Consider the following 24,036-nt stretch of genomic DNA (forward strand, 5'->3'; position numbering starts at 1 on the left):
TTCATTAAAACTTGAATCAACAGATAAGGGCAATTCTGTGCAGTGTGTATATGCAGAAGCTTGTGGCCTTCTGTGTTTTTATGCCCACGTCTGTGTTTGTGTGATGACATCCAGGCAATGTCATGGGTTGACCATCTTTAAACATCAGTCTGGTTGAGCATGTGAAATGTTTAATTCATTATTTTGGCCTTAATGTGAGAGTGCATGTTTCATGTAAATGTGTATATGGAGTGGGAGTGAACTCATCATCAAAAAAAAAAAAATGTACATGCCATTCTCCTATTTCCTCACTCTCTGCCCTGGTTGATGTGTCCTCTGTCTTCTTCTAGTTATTCCCTGAGACGGGGCCTCGTCAAGGGGGAACCAGGGTGACCATCTGGGGGGAAAACCTGGGTCTGCAGTTCAGAGACATCCAGATGGGTGTCAAGTTGGGAAAGGTGCCCTGTGTGCCAATCGAGGAGCAGTATTTGAGTGCCGAGAGGTAAGCCAAAGAACATATGCACATTTTTATGCACTTGAAATAAATAGGTAAATAAATAAATAGGATTAGAAAAAAAAGATCTCAACAAAAATGTATTTGGAGGCAAACACACCCTCACACACACACACATACTCACCATGTTTTTCACAGACACAGACAAAGGGAGGAGGAATGAATGCCTCTCACCTTGACCAAACTCCACAGATAACCAGAAGATGTTTCTGTGCAGCTTCACTCAGCAGCTGGAAAGAAAGCAACATCACTTTTGTTCTGTGTGCATGCCTGTAAATTCCATCTGTTGTTCCCCTCCATTACTTCCTGCATATGCTCTTGCCTTTATTTTCTCATCCCTCCATCCTGACATTTACTCCTCTGCAGGGTCCTACACGGCTGAGGAACTGAGTTCACACAGATCAAACAATCCCCTTGAAGTGCAGTTAGTTGGGAAATGATGCATGTTGAGATAGAGGGCATCTCTATTCAAATACCGCACACACATCCATAATTCCGCACATTATTCCTGACACCCTTGAATTGATTCCTAGTCGGATTTTTTCCTTTTTTTTTTTTTTTTTTTTTCCCCACCCCACCTGAGATTCTGATAGAGATCTGTTGTCTAAGGTGTTTTGGTGCAGTGTGTGAGGTGGAATTGGTCATTCACTCCTTTGTCATAGGTCTACAGTTGCAACACTGATGGCTTTGAAAATTGTTTTGAGGTTTATGTTATGTATAAACTGCATTTGCTATTTAATTTGTCATTCTTTTTATTTTTCAAACTGTTACTCTATGTAGAATAAACTCTTCTCTTATTATTATTATTATAGAATAGTGTGTCTGCTGAACGATGCTACCGGCTATAGGGTCCAAGAAGCTCAGGTGGAGGTGTGTGTTAGAGACTGCATCAACGACTACAGAGCCCTGTCGCCAAGGCCATTCACCTTTGTGGTAAGGATCCAAGCAAGAGAATTTGGACTTTTGTTCAATTACTAACCCCATCTCTAGAAATTTTCTAAAATTCCATAAAAATTTAAATCTGTAATTTGTTAGTTTGCTTGACCCTTTATTAAATAAACACAGGTCCAAATAAAAGATTTTCTCTTTCTCTGCCTAACTTTATTTAATTAAAAAAAAAGCTCAAGAAAAGTAAAAATTAAATGCCAGAAATATGCCCTTGTTTTTAGCTAAGTAGCTAAAAAGATAAATAAATTGTTAATTTTTAGCTTATTCGCTAAAAAAAAAAGTTTGGCTAGAGGCATTTTTATCATTAGCTGCATTTACATAGACCACTGATGGTCCAATTAAGCCTCCAATTGTAAACACCCCCAGCTTATCTGATTGGCCTCGATTGGAATGAATTTTTAAATCTGTTTAAACTCTTCCACGATCTGATCAACAGAAAAAAATAACCATGTATACACTCATTCCAATCATTTCTGTGGTGTGTGTTTCTGCGCATGCTTGACCTTGGGGGGCAGATGTGTTAAATTTCAGGAAAGAATTAAAAAATGACGACAACTAAACAAAACACGACCGTTAGGATACAGTGTTTTTGTTGGAAACTGGTTCTGGTTTATCTAGCATGTCAATGGTAGAAAGGCTTGAAAAAAGTTGTTGATGCAGATATTTGTTCAAAATAGCTAAACTATTTTTCATCGTCTTCTTCCAAATTAACACACATTGTGCTTGTCATAAGCATTATGATTTTATTAAATCTTTCCCTCATATAAACACACGACTGATTGAATCACTTTATCCAAGAGTGACATTGGATTTCTTTTTATCTAAACAAGTAATTATCAGACTGTCACTTAACTGTGTAAGCATCAAACAATATTTGTTTTAGGAGGTAATCTAATATCTTTTCCCTCCTTGCTCAGACTCCATACTTCACTCGTATCCAGCCATCCCAGGGACCAATCTCAGGTGGCACTCGGGTCACTATTGAAGGAAGCTACCTGAATGCTGGCAGCTATGTGTCTGTTAGCATCGGACCACAACCCTGCCACTTCAAAAGGTCAGAAGCATTTCATTAATATTGTTTGTATTTTACAAGCTTGATATTTTTTCTTTAAAGTGAGTTTATGTTTAGTATTCATGGGTAGTGATGTGTTACAGCCTTCACGGCACTCTCAGTATGAGTAGGGAATGGGAAGGTTTCCTTGTGAGCAAACTAAGCTAAAAGCTACTCAAAGTGGCCATGAAGCAAATTTAGACCTTGGTCTGAATAACACAGTGCATTGCGGTAAAGTGCAAATAAAATAAAAAAATAATATTTATAAAGAAAAATAGGAGGGTGCAAATTTAAATGGAATATAAAACTGACAAATCCGCATTAAGGATTTATTGTTGATTCTCTGTTATTGCTCTGTGTTTGTGGGATGACGATTCTATGTATGTGTGCTTGTTGCTTGTAGACACATAGCATCTCAGCTTTCCCTTAATCTAGTGTTTGAAAAAATCCAAACTATCACCACAGCTGCTTGCATGTAAAATGCATGGATTAGCTTTCTGTGGCTAATCTCTATTGAAGCAACCAAAAACTGGCTTTGATGTTGCAGCAGTCATTTCGGTGCATCAGCCTCCTCACAGTAATCCCACAGACTCCACTTCACAACAACTGTTACCTTACCTCAACTCCTGTCTTTATCTGTCACACCTTAACTGTGTTTGTGGCATCTTGCCAATATTGTTGCTGCATGTTTTTTTTTTTTGTTTTTCTTTCTGAATTTGAATGAGGTTGCTGTAGTTGCAGGACATAGGACAAGGAAGTGTAGACACTTAAGATTCTCCGTCCTTTTTTTCCTTTCTCACTCACTTTTTCCTTCTCCGTGGAACTGACAGTATACAGAGACATAATAGTATGTGCAACAGTACATCAAAGTGTACATACATATATAAGGAACATGCAAATGCACTGCTCATATGAAGTCATGACCCAGAAAAGCAACCACCACTCAACTGTGCTAAATACATATTAGATAATGTAGCTGCTGGGGACTGTACTCAAGTCTGCAATTTGAAAATGTTATTTTGCCTTTGGGACCTACAAACATTGACACGCATACATGCACACACCAACTTATTCCATCCCTCTCCAAGTGATTTTCTTTGGTAATGGCCTAACAATAATAGGTGTGATCTTTATTAAACACAACTTTAATTCTGTATTTTGTTTTCTCCATTGTTTGCTAACGACCATAAGCAATAAAAAAAGTATTCCTTATTTCTTACAAGTTGACTATTTCCATTTTGGAGTTTAATTTTCATTTCAGTCCCTTGTCTTCCAATCGTTTTACTTGATTTAAATAAGGATTTGTCATCTAAATAAACACCGGCAGAAGCCTTTCATTCAGCACGTGTAGAAATTCAGTCATTATTGTGCTATTTAGATCTGGATGAGATTGATGATAGATCTAGATGCATTCTGGTGTGTGACATCAATCTGTGCTTGGTCTGGCTACAAGTAGTCCACTAAGATTCAGCCCCTTCTTAGGAACATAAAATTCAAACGACAAGTGGACATGAAATTATTGTCATATTGAAAAGTTGATTTTATAAAAATGACTTCTTTTTTTTAAATCTATTCCTCAAAAGCCTTCCTTATATATGTAGATGTTTGTTTACAACTCCACCTCCTACACTTACATGTACTAAAATCAATGCAGGAGGAAAAACAAGCACATGTGAATCAAAATCATATTTATGGACCAAGAATGCATCCTTACACAAGTTTAACGTGCTATCGCAGATGTTTTTGTACTCCATTTGCTCAATACTTGTGATCAAAAACTTTTTCTGTAGATAGGCAACTTTAATGCTTGTAAACCAGACAGAAGACAAGATACTTTACATTTAAGCTGAATTATCTAATCAGATAAGTAGGATGTGAAATGACACACATTGGTAATTGTGTGAACAAGACATATAAATTGTTTGGACTTTAGTAAAGGAATGTTCAACCAAAAGAATAAAACTATCAGACTGTAGGCCTTCCTCATGTTTACTCCATGAAATTTTTACTTTATATTTCTACCTCCGCCAAGGCAGAGGTTATGTATTCAGTGGCATTGGTTTATCTGTCTGTTTGTTAGCAACATAACTCAAAAAGTCATTTTATTAAAATTTCAAGAAATCTTAGAAATTGAATTAGGAACAAGTGGTTAGAATATTGAGGGTGATCCAGATCACCACCTGGATCAAGGATTTTTTTTTAAATGATTCTTTTTTATGGGGAGATAGGAAGAATTTTCCCATTAGAGCCTCTAACTGAAAAAAATGCCCACAATCAAAAAATGGCTTGATGTAGGTCAGCACTTCTAGCTTATGTATGTATGCTGGATTTTTTTAAAATTAAAAGTAAAATCCTAAACCCATCGTCTTAAAATATCAGTTTTAAATGCTTTACTATGTCATGTTTTGTAAAAATTTCATTTTCATTTGTGCTGATTTAATTTAACCTGTTTGATCTCCTCTCTAATGGTGAGTGTTGATGGGAATCAGATTCACCCAACTTCTCTTTTGTCTTTCCTTTTAGAAGAAACGCCCGTGAGATAGTGTGTGTTACACCAGCTGGACTGGCACCAGGTACATCATCGGTCTTGGTAGACATTGATGATGCTGAGCTCAGAAATCCAGAAGTCAAATTTAACTACACTGAAGACCCCACGGTCCTGAGAATAGAACCTGACTGGAGTATTGCCAGGTAAACCATTGAGTTGTGTAATCAAAACTGGATGGTGTAGTTATAACTGTTTATTAAGCATGCATTTTATGTATTAAGTCCACTAGCCTGCAAATTTATTACCAATGTAACCCATTTTACAACAGATTGAGTAGGTTTCGGATCAGGTTTATCAGGTATATTAATGAAAGTGCAAAGCCAAATATGTTGTTTTCTATTAGATTTGATGTAGCAGGAATCCAGAATGAGTAACAGGCCTGTAACTGAAGCCATTGGCTTTACAAAATCAGAATTTAGACCTCTGTTTTTACCCTTCTTGCAAATTTAAGGAAGCATTCTAGCAATCTGAGCAGATACTGCTGGCATTGACAGCATGCTTAGATGGAGGTAAACTGCAGATGCCTCTGGAGACTTTTTATCTAACTTGTGCAAGAGATTCTTAGTAGTGGAAATCAGCAGCAGCTGCCTGGTTCATCAAAAAATGAGGATGTGTGAGCTTGTCAGATTGTACAGTCCATTGATGGTTTGAATGAGTTTGGTAAGATTGCGTGTGAGACTGAACTGCTTTGCCTGAGCTCATGCAACTGTTGCAGTATGATTTTTAGGTTTCCTAGGCTGGTACAAAGTACTGTACATCAGCAATTCAATAAACATCAGGAAAATGACAGCAGCATCAACAGGGAGGACACAAGTAAACAGTTTCACTTTAAAGTAGATTTACAGTCAGTGAGGTCACACACAAGCTCATTTTGGTCTTCATGATGGATGATGGGTTTTTTTTTTTTCTTCTTCTTCTTTTTTTTGGAAAACCCATTCCTTTTAGGCTCTTTTTTTATGTGTGAGGTTTGCCTATTTTCATCAGTCCTTAAATTATCACGTAATTTCCTTTAATCTCTTAAAAATTTTAACTGTTTCTCGTCCTTTTGCTCTATCTTCTCTCCCTGTTTTTTGCACTTAATGCCTTCCCCATTGTTTCCCATCAGCACATTGTGGGAGATGGATGCAGAGCTTGTTAGTGAAGTGTTGATGCTTCGTTCTCTTTGCCCAGTTGGACTGACCAAGAAACAGATGAGGCTTACTCTCTTTCTCTCACCACCCGCTATGAGAGTGTGTATGTGTGCATCTTTGAGTGTGTGAAGCTCAATACTGGGGTTCTACTTCAGGAGTCTCTTTCAAGGATAGTGATCCCCAAAAGAAAGAAAACATGCATGATAGCATACACTTTAACAACATACTGATTCCTGGATTCCCTTTTGTTTAGCCCTAGAATCTTCCTCCATCTGGTCCAGAAAACCACAAAAATAACTAAAACACACCTCATAACAAACCAACCTCGGAAGGGCTAAAAGTGTGTGGTGCTCTGGTCAGTGGAAGTTTTCATTCCTCTGATGCATTTCATCCTGAACTCTGTGTCAAATTTGGTCATGGATATGTCATTATATTGATTCATGTTTGCAAATTGTCCATCTTTGCGTAGATTCAGTACATCCATGCTCGCCTTGTGTTTGGGAGATGGTAGTGAGAGTGGATGAAAGATGTGGTGGAGTGGAGTTATCGCTGTGCCTGGCTGATGATATTCCATTTTGGAAGTAGACAGAGCACTTTAAAAATAAGTCAGGATCCAACATTGAAAACCAATGAGAAATATTTAGACAGTAGTAGAAGTTAGAAAAGCAATTTTTGTAAAAAAATATTCCAATTTTAACCCAAACAGGCAGTACAGCAGCAGCGTATGATGCATCCAACACCTTCAGCTGCCTTTATAGCAAAGCAGTCAAATAGCATTATCACTACCTCTGGCATTTTGATTCAAGGTTTGTATCATTTAATTCAATCAAGACTTCAATTAATCAATAAGGTAACAAGCTCATTAGGCTGGCTATTACAAGTATATTTAGGTTTATTAATTTAAAAGAGGCATATAACCCCCGTTTCTGAAATGTCCTTATGTCCATTATGTCTCCGGCATTTTTGTTTTATACCTAATGAACTATACCAGATTCCTACTACTCTGTCAGCGCTGTTGGAAGGGCTTGTTATTTGGCACCTGTTCTATTTCTACATGTCTAATTCAAAGTTTCACTTTAAGTGAAGAATTCATGAAGGTTACACCTCTGCTACAAGAAATCCAAATAGAATCCAGTAATTGCTGTGATTCCACAGATGAATGAATTCATCCAAACTTTAACTACCAGAGATTGAGCCGTATCATGAATATTAAAAATTATTCTAGTCAAGTTTTTAAAGTTGGTTTTTATTTTATTTTATTTTTTTATTTTTTTTGTAGAAAAAATAAGTAAATTATATATACATACATACGTGTATATATATATATATATATATATATATATATATATATATATATATATATATATATATATGTATATAACAATTTCTGTTCATGTAAGAAGGGCATAATTTGAACTGAGGGTGAGGAACAAAAGAGTAGCATTGAAATGGGAAGCGAGGGTGAATATACTAGCAGGAGACAGAGGAAGGGAGAGAAACACTAACAACAGTGTCAGGGTTTCCTGAGCTATCCTTGGGAGATTATTCTGATTGTCTTTTCTGTTCCCTGGAGCATGTACCTGAGTTAAAGAGACTTGCTTAGACAAAGAGAGGAGTAACAGAGACAGGGTGACTCAGTGCAAATATGCATCAGGCTGAAGAGGAAAGTGGCGGAGGAGAGAGGTGGTAGAGAGGAACTAGTATTATAAGGTGTGTTCCTATGATGCATTTCTTGCAATGATGTACAGACTTAATTTAAAAGTCAGATCTTTTCAATGAGTCATTGGCTTCTTTGAGTAGTTAAATGCCTTCATATGTCTTGTAAAATCCACAATATGATTATGTTTTTTTCTCTTTTCATAACTTTTAAACTGGGACACGATCTAGCTCAGTTTTTTGTATAACTTTTAAAACTGAAGGTATGGAAACATTTCTAATGAAAAGAATCACACTAATGTACTCCAACACACCTGCCTTAAATTAATGGCAGAGTTTCATCTCGCTTGGCTTTGAAGACTTATAATGCCTCACTTTCAGTTTCTTAAAGTTGAATTTGGCTCTTGGTGATTACAGGCTGTAGCAGAAGTGACACGAGTACTGTATTACTAAAGGTATCAGGAATAATGTTTACATGGAAAGCCAGTCACAAAGATACAGCTAAGTCAGCTGTCAAAAGACCAGTGAAAGACATAATGCCTCCTATAACATCTACATCATCATTTAAAAAAATGATGGTGTTTTCCGAACAATGAATAGGATCGGTTTTCTCTGGACAGTAATGGGCAACCTGCCAACAGAGAAACGATTTAGAGGCTGAGAAGAATACTCAGACTTACAGTCTTTTATCTGCCTACAGTGCAAGAGATTGTGCACCTACCTTTATCATTTACTCCTGTTTCACCCTGTCATTACTATTCGCTGCTATTCTAAGTCTTACTGGATTAGAGTGAGACATGAATGTCTGGTTTTGCCAGCCGCACTCTGTGTCCAACATATTAAGAGGTTCTGTCGCTGTTTCCTTTCATATCCTTAACTCTGCTTTTGGTGCTTGTCCACTAAGTCATTGGGGATAAGTGTCAGATTAATGCTGACTATAAAAGAAGACCTGCATATTGCAGAAATCACTGGTAATATATACAAACCAAACTGAGGAAATGTGGCATGTTGTCCCCTTTGTGGTGGAGGGTTGCCTCAGTGAATGGCATGATGCCATGGCAGAATGGTCGTGTCTGTATGATCTTAAATCTACTTCAAGGAGCTCTGGAACTTCCTTTCATTTAGCAGCTATTCTGACATTCACAGAAAAGGCATACCTTATTTATTAGGCAGATTATATCTCAAGTTTGATCTGTGTAGAGAAAAAAATGACTGTGGCCGTCACACCATCATCTTACACCTAAGACCTGTGGGACACCAGTGCAATCCCACCTGCCTGTTTGCAGCTGTAAAAGCTAAATGAGGTAAGATGTGTCAAATTGTGGGATATACCAGGAATACTTTGTGTGTCAGATCCATCATTTCAGCACGGAAGCAATGCAAGCTGACTCTGAGGATTTCTGAAAGCCAAACAAATTACCTATGAATCCCAGTAGAGTAGACAAAAAGGTCTAGTGTTAAACCGAAAAAGAAAAACAACACAAAGGAATGCTCTACAGTTTTGTGATTTTGGGGCAAAGATTATGTATTTAGAAATAACAAAAGGACTGTTTTCAAATCTTTAGAATAATACTTTGAGATAAAGCTTTTGAACACTCGAGAATATCTAAAAGTTTAGCAGAAGGCAAGTGGTGAGCTGTCTCAGTAAAGCCCTTCTCTTCTTTAGCTGTATCCTCCAGCAGATAGCTGATTCCAAAAAAAGATACTCAAAGAAAGGCTGCTGTAAATCTTACCTGTTTTTAAGTTGTACTGCAAACAGTGGCAGCAGCAGTCAGGCTTATGGGTCTCTGTCTGAAAGAATTAGTTGTGTAACATCTCACACAAAGCCAGGAGGACATCTGTAGAAAGATCATTGTAGGTGAAACCTCACTGTGTGTGTCAGTTATTCAGACAACAAACCTCAGAGGAACAGAAATGCAAAATGTGTGTTTTTCAAAAAAAAGCTTAAGCATCCATGTTGTTTATGACTTCTTCAGGATAGAGGATTTTATTTCAGTCAGGCATGATAGAGACTGGAGTATATCCCCCAGAAGGGAGTAAGAAGCCTGCATAAAGATACATGATAGAAAATCTTCTAAACTATATTTTTTAGTGGCAGAGATAGCCTGGCAGCAGTGGCAAGCAGAGATCTGAGAAGAGAAACTGCCACTGTAAAACAAGGAGGGTGTCAAGAAGGGCAAGACATCTTTGAAGATTACCACATAAATCCACTTTAAGTTCAGCCGGGAAGTCTTTTTAAGTGGGAAGAGGTCGCTGCAATAAATTTTTTTTTTTTCTATTTTACATGAACCTGGGGATCTCTAATCTGAGTTGTCATCTTGCATATCTGAAGATCATTTAAAGAAAGATCCATTTGTCATTTTGGGTCACACCAACAAAAGATTCAATGAAGTTTAAACTATTTTACAAGGACAAACTAAAAGGATTTGCTAATCAGGGCAAGATACTTTGATAACAAATCAGCCATTTTTCCTTAATCAACAAGCAACTTTTTTCTAAGAGTCAAATGGATATTCAGCCAAGTCATGGCATTATGATTAAAAGCATTCAATCCAGACACCTTCACTTACTCAAGGCCAATTATCTCAATGGTATCCTTTGACAAACACACTCACACAAACACACACACAGGTCAGCTGTTTCTTTTTTTGTCAGCTCCTCAGTCATAATTTCAATATTTCACAATATTGACAATAATTATTGATTCTGCTGTTAAATTAGCCTTCACATTATTCAGGCTAACTGTTGAAATTCCTTTCACATCATACACATCGTAAACCAGATCACCTCATATTTCAACATGATGTATTTTACTAGCTTGTCAGAAACAAGTTCAGGCTGTATTTTGTTGTATTTTTTGCCAAATAATTAGTCATTAATGCAAGTTTTTTTTATTATGTACAGCATTATGAAGTACAGAAAATGATTAATAACATTTAACTTTTGCTCTTTTATGCATCTTCTATGTCTGTTTGCCACTGTATCAGGATCTGGTCACCTGGACTCTTTTGCTTAGACTGCTGCTTGTACAACCTGATTCCAATTTGTTGGGCATGAATTATTTATAATCATCAAATCCGGCTGCTACAAAGCAAAAATACCACTGAGATCTGTTTGGCCTAGAGAAGTTCCTTCTCACCAACTGCATGAGTGTTTCTTTTTCCTCATCTACTAATCCCCCTTTCTGTGCATTCTTATTTTCCCCCTCTACAGTGGTGGGACTCTGCTGACAGTGAGTGGGACCAACCTTGCAACCATTCGAGAACCAAAGATCCGGGCAAAGTATGGGCAGGCAGAGTCCTTTCATGTGAGTTCTGATGCCGTTGACATGCATACACTCAAAGCACAAGTGCATAGATAATCAAACATGAGCCTGTATACACCTTATATGCAAAATTTATTTTGACAACACACTCAATCGTATAGTATCTAAATGATGCATTATTCAGATTTGCATTTAGTTACACTAAACCTAACATGCAGTGTGACAGAGCCTTTCCACACGCGATGACACACCAACAAATCGCTCCATCAATTTGCTGCTGTGCTTACGCCTACTATTTTTATAGCATCTAACACGTCCTCGGGCCATATACTGTCGCTCCTCAAATATCACAGTGTTGGTATCACAAAAAAGGGAACATGAGAAATGTGTGAGTGAGGAAAAGTTTAAGGCGAATGCAGGAGAAAGGTTTGTTGATAGACGATCTGTAGACTTTGGTGACTTAACACTTTGGTGAATGCTGCTAATAGTTGAAGTTGGTTGTGGAGGTTAAGAGCTGAAGTTCAGACAACACTAAAGTACTTCAGCCTGCAGATAAAGCTGTCATTTGTTGAGGCAGGCAGCCTACACAATGCATCCCACACAGCTTTTTATTAAAGTGTTTTGCACTTAAAGGACTGTGTTGGTGCTTTTGAATGTTGACACTCATTTACTATAAATCACAGCTGCATTATTCTCACCTTCCGGACAGCCTTTGGTTTTCCTTCATTCCAGTTCAGTATAACAATTAACTTGCAGAGACTTTTAATCCATCACAGTGGACATGTCTACATTTATTTTGGTCAAAGTTGCATTATGTTTATAAAGCAATGGGACTGAATGTTGGTTTTGGTTTGACATTTTAATCAATATAAAAAAAAAAACCTACTTCATATTCCTGTTTATTTAAAAGATTATGGTAGAAATTTAAATATATTTGTAGTACATTATCTACAACATGCAAAAACGCTCTTGTAGCCTTCTGAGCAGTCCTACATATTGATGCAACCACGGTCGTGACATCCTGTATTCATGTATTCTCTAAAGCAATGATGTAAATACTCCAGGTACAAGCAAAGGCACAGAGCACATTGCCCATTATTAACAGCTGATCATAAATTTGCAACCTATTTACATTTTCAATAGCTCTAACAGCACTATAGTTTCACAGGGCATTGACTTACAAAAGGATGGGTTATTATACCCAACAGATCCATTTTAAAAGGAAATTACAGCCTGCAGATAATTCTTAGTGTTTCTAAAAGTGGCAGTGGTGCCTCCTTCACTCCGTGTCTGACCATTGCACATAAATTAATGATAAGTACCATGAAATGTAAACAGAATACAATGTTTTGCTAATCTCATAAACCAAAAATTTATTCACAAATAAAACATTTGCAATTTCATGACAAATATTAACTCAAGCTGGCGTCAACGCAGCTCAGAAAGGTTGGCACTAATGCAACAAAAGCATGCAAATGTAAGCAGTGTTGAAATAAAAACTGGAGCAAACTGCTGTAACTACTTAAATTACTTGGCAAAAGGTCAGTAAAACTAGAGGCAGAGTCTCCCAAATAAAGACGTGTAGAAGTCAGCAATCTGTAAAAAAAAAAGAAAAAAGAAAAAAAAAAAAACAGAAATGAATGATGAAGGAATGAATTTTAGAATGTTTGTTGACATAAATTTACAAAATCTATTAACAATTAATGACATCATTAAAAGAATCTGGAGACATCTCACTGAGAGCCTGAAAATGAACCAATATCAATCTTCTGCCATGACCCTTGAACAATCATTACTGCATTAAAAGCAGTAATGATTCTGTCATGGAAATTTGCTGGATGAGCTCAGAAATCATTGTCGTCAACACATTTTGTTCTAGTTGGGCTCTTTCATACAAAGAAGCATGCATGGCCTGTAAATACTGTTGTCTTGGGACAAATCTCATGTAAAATTTACTGAGACACAACTGTAAACTATTTTGTAGTCAGGCAAACCATGATTGAAAAATTCCCTTTGAAAGCCATGGAGCCGTGTCCTCCAGACCATAAAGGAGAGGGGCCACCTGGGTTGTTCTCAGCACTCAATTCAAAAGCATGCAGCTCTTACGGCATGGAGGTGCATTAGTTCCTATGGCACTGGCAACTTAAAACATCTACAAGTGCACTGTCAAAGATGAAAGACTTTAGAGTTATATGCACTAAACTGACATCTTTTTCACAAAATGTCTCGTATATTTCAGCTAAACAACACGAAACATAATGCATCAATTACAACTTCTTGTCTGTATAGTAGAGTACGGATGCTGAACTGGCCTTCCTGCAGTCCAGGTGCCTTATGAGCCCTAAAATACAACAAAGACAGCCCAGGACTACTCAGCAGCTCGTATCCTATATCAGAAAGAATGGGACAACATTTCTCTCCGAATGGTCTGGCAGCTGGGCTACTGTTGTTTCAAAAAGGACTAAAGAACATTGGCAAAGTTTTCTCAGTGACACACCCACTAATGATGGGAAATTTGGCATACATCTTTTACCCTACCTGTTTGATCAACTCTCTCTAGCCAGTAAAAGTCTGATCTATGTTGACTCTTGTCTTATATCTTGCTCTGTCCCTTTCTCTCTTTCTTTTCGTCTCTGCTTGATCAGCCACGGTGTGTGTTCAAAAAAGCCAGTGTGTTTATGTCTGGTTATTGATGTGTGACTGCAAAAATCAAAACTCATATGAAACGTTACATGGCATCCCGGCAAAAGTTGTGAACTGAGGTTAATCAGGTTTGGGAGGCTGCTGGGCAGCAATGGCTCCAGCAATGTACATAATAGATGTCACTGTGCTGGAAAAGAGTCCAGAACGCAGAGCTTTAAGGTGGGATTTTATAAAGAAGAGGAGGCAGTTATAAACATGGCCATGTGTCAACTTTAGTGACTTGTTGCTGCCATCAAATTCAAGATAACCTAATACTTTTAATTAAATAGTAATGTCTAATTTTTGACATTGAATGGTTTCTAAATCTATAGTAATTAAAGACTGGTTTATGAGAAAAGCAAATGATTCCATTATATTATACTTGGTAATATTTAGATATAACTTGTCAAGTGGATAAAAATGATATTAAAAGAGAAATAAATTCCTTTCCCTTAGAGAATGTAGAGAATGTAGATCCTCCCAATGAATAAAAGCATGCCATTAACTCTTGTTTCCTTTGTGTCTCTTTCAGAACTGTACTGTGTACAACAACTCGGTCATGGTGTGCCTCGCACCGTCAGTGGCCGATTCAGAACTCGGTTTCTCTGAGACTGGCACCGGCCCAGATGAGATCGGGTTCTACATGGATAACGTCAATGCTCTGGTGGTGGTCAATGAGACATTCAGCTACTACCCTGACCCTGTGTTTGAGCCGCTGAGTCCATCTGGTGTGCTGGAGCTAAAACCCACATCACCACTAATTCTCAAGGTCAGAAAGGCACAAAAGTTATTTTCAGTCTCTTCTCTCTACCTTCCCGTGCATTTCAGTTTATTTTATCAGTGCTGTGATTTGAGGTTTTTATCGTGCAAACAGATTTGGCTAGTACTTATCTAGGCTTTGTAGAGGCTTTGTGAACACTTTTTTACTTGTCAGGAAAATGTTCTCTACTATGTAAAGATGAAGAGATTCAAGTGCACATTTCTTGTGCCTGCAAACAGCTTAGAGTGGGGATAAAGCTGCAGACACCCGCACAGAAAGGAAAAGATGTTATTTATTTAATGTTAGAATTTTAAGCTAATAAAAAAATGTTAATTTTTGGAATGCTAAGGTGTACTTTAAAAGTACTTTGTGCTTTCTTTATAAGACTCAAGTTCATGCAGTGAAATTTTGATTCATTATGGAATCATACAGGTTTCTGACAACGTTTAACACAATATTCTATTATGAAGTTAGTTCTTGAAGCCCCCTCATTTTAGTTAATGTTCATATTTCATACATGGCACATGTTGTAAATGTGGACAGTTTTTCCATTTGTAACAGCAGATTTGTGACTCAGAGTTTGTAGTGGTGTGTTTTTCTTATGCACAGGGTTAGACTAAGGCAGGGGTTTCATTTATGGCTGACCAAAGTCTGCGTTAACAGACTTTTTTTTGTTTCTTTAACTTTAACATTACTGCCAAGTTATTAATGTTAACCCAAGAATTGGCTGTCACTTCACATTTCCTGCAGACCAGTTTAAAATGGGAATGTTTGTAAAAATATAGTAAATAGCAGCTGCAGAATTATGCAAAATAGTTAAATAGCTCTATCCAAATAGAATGATAACCAATTTAACTTTAAGTAAATAATGTACACACCATGTATCTCCCTGTAGTCCTTTCATCCCAACTTCATTGTCACAACATTTACATGACATTAGAAAAAAAAAAGATTGTCTTTGATAGTTTGTTCGCTGACAAAATCCTCCCATGATGAATCATTCCTACTTTCTACGCCTCATACGGCTTAAATGGGCCTAAGTGCTCCACACATATGCCCAAAATTCTCCTATTTCAGCCTGTTTTTATGTTAGACCAGTTAAGTGAAGGTGTATTTTAAAATTGACTTACATTCCTAACAAAGCTGCACTCATTTGCATAGTTTTCTTGTAATTTTGTCAGGCGACTCAATTTATCAGAAATTGTGACTGTACAGCAGCCTAATAACACTGCATATTCATTTACTGTCACTTAAAGCAGTGTTTCCCAATCTGGGGTCCAGGACCCACCTCCAAAGAACACAGAGGGTCTCCAAGGTTGCATTTATAAAGCTACAAGTAGTGCACTGAATCAGTTTTCATCCATGGACAGGGGTTTAGTGGGGTCAGTGAGCAGGTGGAGCTACAACAGTGGATTAGTAAATTAGTAAAACGTGTTGGAGTAAAAACCACTGAACATCTGATTTGTCCATATTAAGGAAAATGGGTTGGGAACCACGGTCCTAAAGCACTTCCAGACAGATGCTTTGCTGATTCTGATTTTTGTAATCATGTCATCTGACAAAGTCACTATAGGCTGCATGGATGCAGTGAATTATGCTATACTTACAAATTAGATGGTCTCCCTCAGAAAGTCTGAAACATCAGAATGTGTCACACGGTCCACAGGGTAGGACATGCTTCACTAACTAACAGGAGTACCCATCCTGTTCATGTTTAGTGAGACAAAATAGAAGCCCTCTATGTTCTCTAGGTCCTAATGTCCAAAACCTTTCGGTGAAAAGGAATGACTTGAGATTTGCTAAAGGAGACGCGAGGTGAATTGCTCTTCATAATGCTTTACAACACAAAACAGGGGAAACTGTTTTTATATTTACATTTTTACACTTCATATTTTATGTATGTATTTCACAGGTATTCGTACTTTAAGCTTTACCTCAAGAGGTTCAAACATATCTGATAAGTGCAAAGTCTACTCAGTCTGATAAGTACAAATACACTCACAGGCTGTTTTGGTGCAACAAAAAGAAAAAAATCTCAAGTGTGTTCAAGGTTGCTTAGGACAAAAAAACAACAATAAAACAACTGACTTATTCACTGAAAGCAAACGTCCACAACTTCCAAGGCCAATTTCTGCCCTTCAGTGAGTAGCAGCAAGTTCTCTGAATGCCTTCCTCCTCGACAGCTTCCAGCCCTCTTAAATTAGAGTCCTTTTAGTTTGTGTAATTAATTTCTAGCGCTTCGCTTGGAGGTGCAGTGTGGCAGCGCACAGGCATAAGGTCCAAGAGATATGGATTATGTTCATTTTCATTTTTATTAATAGTTATTGGACATAAGTATGTGGAATTAATTGGCAATTTCCTGGTTGTGTGTAGGTGTCATTGTATTATCTCACTGAGTTCTCCTGAAATGTTTGGTCAGACATTTTTAAAAGGAAATACTGTGGATGTGCACCTTGTCTGGAAAAAAAAAAAAAAAGTCTCCACCTGGAATTTTCAGAAGCAAACAACCTAGTATTTCTGTATCTGGTCAGGTTTTGTTATACACAGTACCAATTCTGAAATATATTTAAATAAGATGAGGATTACTGTCAAAAAACCACTTAGGATGATACAAATAAAATTTCCCAAGTGTGCATATCAGTAATTTAACTGCTGGCAGTATGCGGGTTATTAAAGAGACACTTAACACAATACAGAGACAATTTAGAATTATTTTCATTTAGATCAGTGTTACATTCATGCACAACATTTGCATTGAATCCAGCATTCAGTGCTTTTATCTGTTAGATAGATAAAGAATTGCCTTGACTATCTCTTATGTTATCAAAGAGTGCGTTACGGCTCTTATTTCCATAAAGAGATTGAAGGCAGGGTAACAGTCGTAATTTATTTCTTAAAAGATAATTTATTAGCAAAGAGCCTCGCAGTAATTGCCAAATCTCCTGCTTGGCTTGTTGGTGGAACTGCTTACCCAGTGGAAGCACTGATGAGATGGACAAAAATGCAATTTGGTGAGATGGGATGTGGGGGTAGCATTTCTCAGATGCGTGCACTGTGCCTGCCACTCAATTAATTTCTCATCTGTAGTGCCGGGTTTGTTTTTAAACTGTGTTGGGGAAATAAAAAAAAAAAAAAAACAGTCTTGTCCTGGTGTTTTGTGAACATTTTCCTGTGTCTGTATGTGTTTTTGAAAGTGTTTCCCTGCATGATGCTTTTGCCCGTAGTGTTTATGTGAGGCAACAGCTCTGTGTGTGGCTGTAACTCCACTGCATGTGTGGTTTAAACCCTGCATGTGTGTTTATGTGTATAGGATGCTGTGGGGGTGCGTGTGATTGTGAGATGGAATGGGATGCATGTTTACTGGGTTGCAGAGCAGGGCTGGGTGGCGGCCGCCTGCAGAGACGATGGGATTGGAAAACGGAGTGTCTCTGCGTCCCACTGTTAAGTCAGCAGGAGACATGGCAGCCATCTCCACTCTCTTTCTAACTCACTCGCTCTGATTTTATGTTTATTCCCTTCCTTCCTCACTCTAAGCATACTTCGTTCATTTCTGTTTTACCCCTCATCAGTTTCTTTTCTGCCCTTTCACCTGCTCCTCTGATGTTTTTGCCTACATTTCCTATCTCCCATGTTTTTCTTTGTATTGATCTTTGCCCTTGTGCCTTATTGCTTTCTGTATTCTTGCTGCAGCTTCTGTCTTTTCACACTACTAACACCCCCCATCTCCTCTTTTCCATCATTTCCAAAGTGGGTTTCAAATAGGCGTTAATAATAAAATGAAAGATTTGTATTCAAATGTTGAGCTTTAGAGAAGCAACAAATCCTGGCCATTGGGTTGTAAGGTCACTTTAAAGGTTAGCACAATTTGGCATCCATCATTCTACAGTGAGAAAAATTTTTTTACATATGGAAAAGATTAAAGGTGTTTACCAGTCTTCCCAGAAATACATCCCATCTTCACGCCAGTGTCAGACTGTGCAAGGCTCAGGAAAACAGCTGATTTCTTTGCAGCTGAAGGACCTGGGCCCTCGTGGTCTTTTGTCAGTTTTCTACACAATGTTTCAGCATGTTGGCTTAGTTTTATGTGAAATGAGTTATGACACCATGTTGTTTGCCTTGTGTTATTTATCTGAGGTTGTGCTTTTTGAATAAGGCACCATAAAGAAGATCAAAGTTAAAACATAGTTTGTCATACAAGATTTTAAAAGACTACTCAGTGATTAACAGTAAGAATTATTTATTTATTTATTTGTTAATTTATTCATTTTTAACTGTAGTTTCCTTTAGCTGAACCTTCTTTGCCTTCCACTGCCGTACAGTAAATTCAGTATGTCACTGTTCCCCACAATCCATTCTTTACTCATTCTCCCACATTTGCTAAGACCTACAGAAACCACCTGTTTCAGGAAATTAATTACACTTAATATATTTAACCTCTTTAAGGCTTGTCTTCATTTAGGATTATAATAAAATCTGGAGAACTTTATCCTTCAAAGGGGTTTTGAATGAGTTATTATATCATCAGTGACTCATTGCTGTCTTTTCATTCACGGAAAAATGAGTGATTTGCATCAAAGAATTATATCATAAGCGGAATAATATTAGTCATTTTGAACAAGTTCGTCATTAGCCAGACGAGAGGGTTACAGAAAGTCATTTAGAAAGTAGAAGCCAGTGGTGATGCCTTACTCACTTTGTAGCTCAATAAAAGAGTTAATAACCATAAATATGTTCAGCTCTTACTAATGTTCCTATGAAACCACAGGATGCATAAATGAGCTGAGTGCCTGTCCTCATCGCTTTCCTCTCTGTGTTCAGGGTCGTAACCTGATCCCAGCGGCTCCAGGTAACAGTCGCCTCAACTACACGGTGCTGATTGGAGAGACTCCCTGTATCCTCACCCTGTCCGAGAGCCAGCTGTTGTGTGAATGGCCCAACCTCACCGGACAACACAAAGTCACGGTCAGATCACGACTCTGTGTCCCCGTCTCTTCATCTGTCTCCAGATGTCTCTTGCACTTACCCCTTCTTTCCCATCTTGTTCTAATAAAATACAGTACCAGTCAAAGGTTTGGACACACTTTGAATCAAATGGGAGAATGTGTCCGTACTTTTGACTGGTAGGGTATATTAAAGGAAACTCGATCAATGTAATGGAATAAATCCTTTATAGTATAAATTGTGATAGAAGATTTACCCAGTGCTCACTTTTAAAAAGAACAAACCATATAACATTCTTTACTTTATACCCAATTACCTAATAATTCATATCTATGAATATAAAAACAATGTAATCTTATGGTTTCAGCTCGTAGAGTTGCTTTAACCTTTAATTTAAAGATTAATTTATATAAATAATCCCTTGTGTATTCCTATGACACATTCAGGATAAACTTTATTGAACTGGCCAAAGGTTGCTGTTAAATATGTTATGATTGATTAATATGCTCACACCAAATTGGCCTTCTGTTACTAAAAATAAGTTTACTTTTGTTGCAGGAAACAGAACCCTGAAAAAATATTTCCATGTCCAGATCTGCACACTGCATAACTACAACACAGTTAGTATTTAGTTAAATCCATTAAGTGGATATGTGAAATCATTCAGTTGTTCATATAATATCCTCAATATGACCACAATGAACTTTAAGACATGTCTGCAGTTGCAAAGCTGTTTCTTTTTATCCACTGAGGTGTGCTTATTTCAACAGCTGTGCAAGCATCAGCAGTTTTCCACTATAAGTGCAGCTGGGTTTAGATTTCAACGTCCCTCAGTGACCTCTCCATTTTTCTGTATTTTTATTAACTTTACTTAACTATGACTGTGTAGACGTTTAATAGACCCAGAATATAATATGTCTAACCTTCAGCAAATCTGAAGCCAGGGAGCCCTGCACCCACACTCAGCTGGAACCAAAGCAATACTTATCTTCACTGCACCACTAATGCAGTTTGCGTTAATGTTTTTTACTTAGAAATGAATGAGATAATGGTTAATAAATGTGTAACAATAGGGAAATAGTGGATATTTAAAACAGAATTTGGAAAATAAACACTTACATTTAACATTACATACCAAAGCCAAGGAGTAGAGGCAGCTCCGGCAGGTTTACACAAATTTAATTAAGATCCATTACAGCCACTAAAAGATTTGCTCTCCCAAATGATAGCATAGGCAGTTAAAGGGTTAAAGTAAACAGGTATCTAAAAATCTGCCACAAAAAAAGGTTTTCACAGCAGATATACTGGCTTAGCTTAAAAGAGAAAGCACAAGTGTAATTTCTAACACTAAAAGTAAGTGGACTTTTTGAATAAGCTGGTTCTTGTTCCCACTGGCTGTTGGTGTGGCTTACCAAAGCCCTTAATGATAAATGCTGTAGGCATCACTGGTAAAAATTAATCTTGCCTTTTCCTGCCACTGCAAGTCAAAGTGTCTGTGGTGAAAAACATCGGTCCTCATCGGTCCTACTGCTGGGTATATTTAATCACAAAGACTCCAAAGACAACCTAAAAAAGTGTTCATAGCAGATGAAGGATCCTGCTAACTTCTTTAAAAAAGGAAATGCAGTGTGTGGAAAAATCCTGGAGAAATAATGCTATAGTGAATATATATAGCTTAACCTGCACTACTAGTCAGAAGTTTGGAGCCATTTACTTATTTGATTTAATGGGAAAGTGTGTTTAAACTTTTGACTGGTATGTACAGTAAGCGTATATCTCTTATATACGATGGAAGTCACTTCCTGCAACAGAGAGGTGATATGCTCAGCCACAGCAAACGCATCTATTCACAGATTTGTTATGTAAAAGTTTCTGTCTTTAGGTACTGTAACTGAGGCAGCACACCTTTTTATTCTCTAAAGCAAGACTACTCTAACTTGTCTTTTGAGCCAATTAAAACCCTTCATTTAATAATCATGGAAGAATAACAATGTTTTTGTTTTTGTTTTTTGTTTTCTTTCTAACAATCCAACCCCCCCTGTCTTTCTAGAGCAACTTGTCTCTCCCCGGAATATTCAAGCTGAAGGAATCTGAATTTGAATTTTGTGTTTACAGACTGTAATAATTATATTTCTGCAGGACAACTTAAAGTGAAGAGATTTCACAAGATGTGGTCAATTTTAAATTTGATGTGACTAAGAGTCAAAGTTTGAAACAAAACTAATCAACGGTCAGTCTTTCAAGCCTGAATCCAATGATTCAGGTTGTCTTAAAATTACAACCTCCCTATTTAGGCTCATTTTAGGATGAAATATATCTTCCATTCTCTGTAAACCCCCAGGTTCCTGTGATTAGCAAGGTGGCCAAGGAAAAAAATCCCTTAAAGACTCTGGTTCCTGGATATGGTTCCTATGGTTGAAATAAACCTTAATAAAGCTATTTGTGTGGAGCTATAGTATCAGCAACATGGAAAAATCTGAAGATGTCATACATAATAAACTAGAAGGTAATGGGAACAGACTGAATGGTAAATTTCTTCACTTGTGACGTCATTTTCATCTTAGTGTTTAACATTTAAGAAAAAAAAAACAAACTAAAAAAAATGACCGGGCTGGAAATGGTGCTGAAAAAATGTCTGGGAAGAATCTTACAAGCTCATCCTGCTGCAGCTGTAGACCTAAACTTGTTGAGCTGTCAGCAGGCTAAGGATGGATTCCTGATTCACTCTGACTAAAGCAGACTTTGAAAATCACAGAGACTCCAGGAGCATCTGAACTCAGGAAGGTCAAACCACATCTAGGCAACGCAGCCCTCACTATGAATATATTTGGATGTTTGTCTAAATATTCCCATAGTGCATCCACTCAGCCCCCACTTCTCCTTGTACTCCATTTAAACTTATCACCAGTGTCCTTTCACAGTCATTTCACTATATCTTTATGACATTTACTCCCTGCTAGCTACAGCCAATAAACCTAGAAAGCCACTGACAGCACATCCGTGTAATTCAATATGATAGCCCTCAACGGCACCAGCCAGCTCCAAGGTGGATCTCTCTTGGAGTTTTACTCCTTTCTTCTCTTTTTTTTTAATCCCTCATTTCCCCCCTTTTTTTTTGAAGGAAATGTCATGTTAAATATTGGAGCGATGCAATGTGTTGGCGGGGGTGGTGGAGTTGGTCCTTCGTGTGACAATAGCCGAGGAAAAAATAGAGCTGTCTGTTCCTATCTCTTCTGCCGTGTGTGTGAATGACTACATGCACTGTGTTTGTGGTTTGCAGCATGTGTGTGTGTATGTGCGCACAAATGTTTGCATTTATGTGCACATCTTTGTCTTTGCGTGTGTTGTGCGGGGCTTCAGAGAAGGACACAGCTGTGGCCCAATAATATTCCCCTTGCACAATGACCTACATACAGGGGACCCCGATGGATGTTGAGACATTATGTGCTTGTGTTGTTGTGTGTGCATGTGGGTGTACAGTTAGAGATGTTGTGTGTGTGTGTTGGTGCGTTGTCGTGCAGTGTGCCATCGGATGCTCAGCTGTGTGTTGGCAGCTGTGTGCCTCCCTTGAGTTTTCGAAGAAACTTGTTGTTTTGGCCTTCAGCTTTTTAAGTTCCTCCCCCAGACCTTTAGTCTGTCAGTTGAACAAAAATAGAAGAGCCCCGGAAATGTGTCACCAGCTCAATATCACTTAAACTCTTCCAAATTTGTGCCATTGGAAGATGTTTCCCCTAATTTATTGTTCTAAATAAACCCACGACAACAGGTTGGATATTAAATTACCTACTAAACAAGTGAAAAGTAAGATCACAGCCCAAAATGTTGAAATATAACAGTAATATCAATCAGGTTTTGTTCATTCTTTTAAGCATTTATAGAAAATTTTAAAATATCTAGACACACTTTTTGGGTTTTCTCCAGTCAAGCTCTTCTACATTAGGAAGAACCTTCAAGTCCTACCTTCAGTTTTACTTATAATCAACAGAAAGCTGTTTTCATTTCTACAAAACAAACATATGAGGACTCAATAGTATTTAATTGCACTATTGCACTAAAAAGAATGCTAATTAAAATCAGTATTCTGTTCCATGTACACATTTTTTTCAAAGGCAAACATGCAAATCAGACTTCCATTAACTGAATGAACTAGCATAGTCACCAGGTCACAGTACAGGCTGCTTTGCTTATGGAAATAATAAACAGTGTAGTATTTCCTAACAAAACTTCTACGAAGAAGAATCAGAATCAGAAATACTTAATTAATTCTAAAGGGAAATTGCTGTATTATGGTTCTTAAAACATTAATAGTGGAACACAATAAGAAATAAATAGAAAATAGAAAATAAGAGAGAAAGTAAGAAGTAGAATAAGGTAAAAAAAAAATATATAAATAATACAATAAAGACATTAGCAACTATGTTATTTACAGGATTTACAAAAGATTATGATTAAGATCTACTCTACAGTGTCCAGTTTGAAATGATTTGCTCCTGATGTGGTCCAGCACATGGTGGAGAGGGTGTGAAGGGCTGTCCAGTAAACACCTTAACTTGGACAGGCTC

At 37.5% G+C, this 24,036-nt stretch overlaps 1 protein-coding gene across 2 annotated transcripts in view; it reads left to right on the top strand.

Moving 5' to 3' along the window:
* Nucleotides 1-24,036, top strand: part of LOC121651197 (plexin-A1-like) — a 262,523-nt gene that overhangs the window by 199,541 nt on the left and 38,946 nt on the right. For both annotated transcript variants that reach the window (XM_042003180.1, XM_042003181.1), the window contains exons 13-19: nucleotides 330-481; nucleotides 1,306-1,426; nucleotides 2,359-2,495; nucleotides 5,016-5,183; nucleotides 11,040-11,133; nucleotides 14,306-14,542; nucleotides 19,352-19,495. In XM_042003180.1, the coding sequence (XP_041859114.1) occupies nucleotides 330-481; nucleotides 1,306-1,426; nucleotides 2,359-2,495; nucleotides 5,016-5,183; nucleotides 11,040-11,133; nucleotides 14,306-14,542; nucleotides 19,352-19,495 (1,053 nt within the window). The remainder of the gene's footprint in view (nucleotides 1-329; nucleotides 482-1,305; nucleotides 1,427-2,358; nucleotides 2,496-5,015; nucleotides 5,184-11,039; nucleotides 11,134-14,305; nucleotides 14,543-19,351; nucleotides 19,496-24,036) is intronic.

This window comes from Melanotaenia boesemani, chromosome 13 (genome assembly GCF_017639745.1).
Source record: "Melanotaenia boesemani isolate fMelBoe1 chromosome 13, fMelBoe1.pri, whole genome shotgun sequence".
Classification (NCBI taxonomy): domain Eukaryota; kingdom Metazoa; phylum Chordata; class Actinopteri; order Atheriniformes; family Melanotaeniidae; genus Melanotaenia; species Melanotaenia boesemani.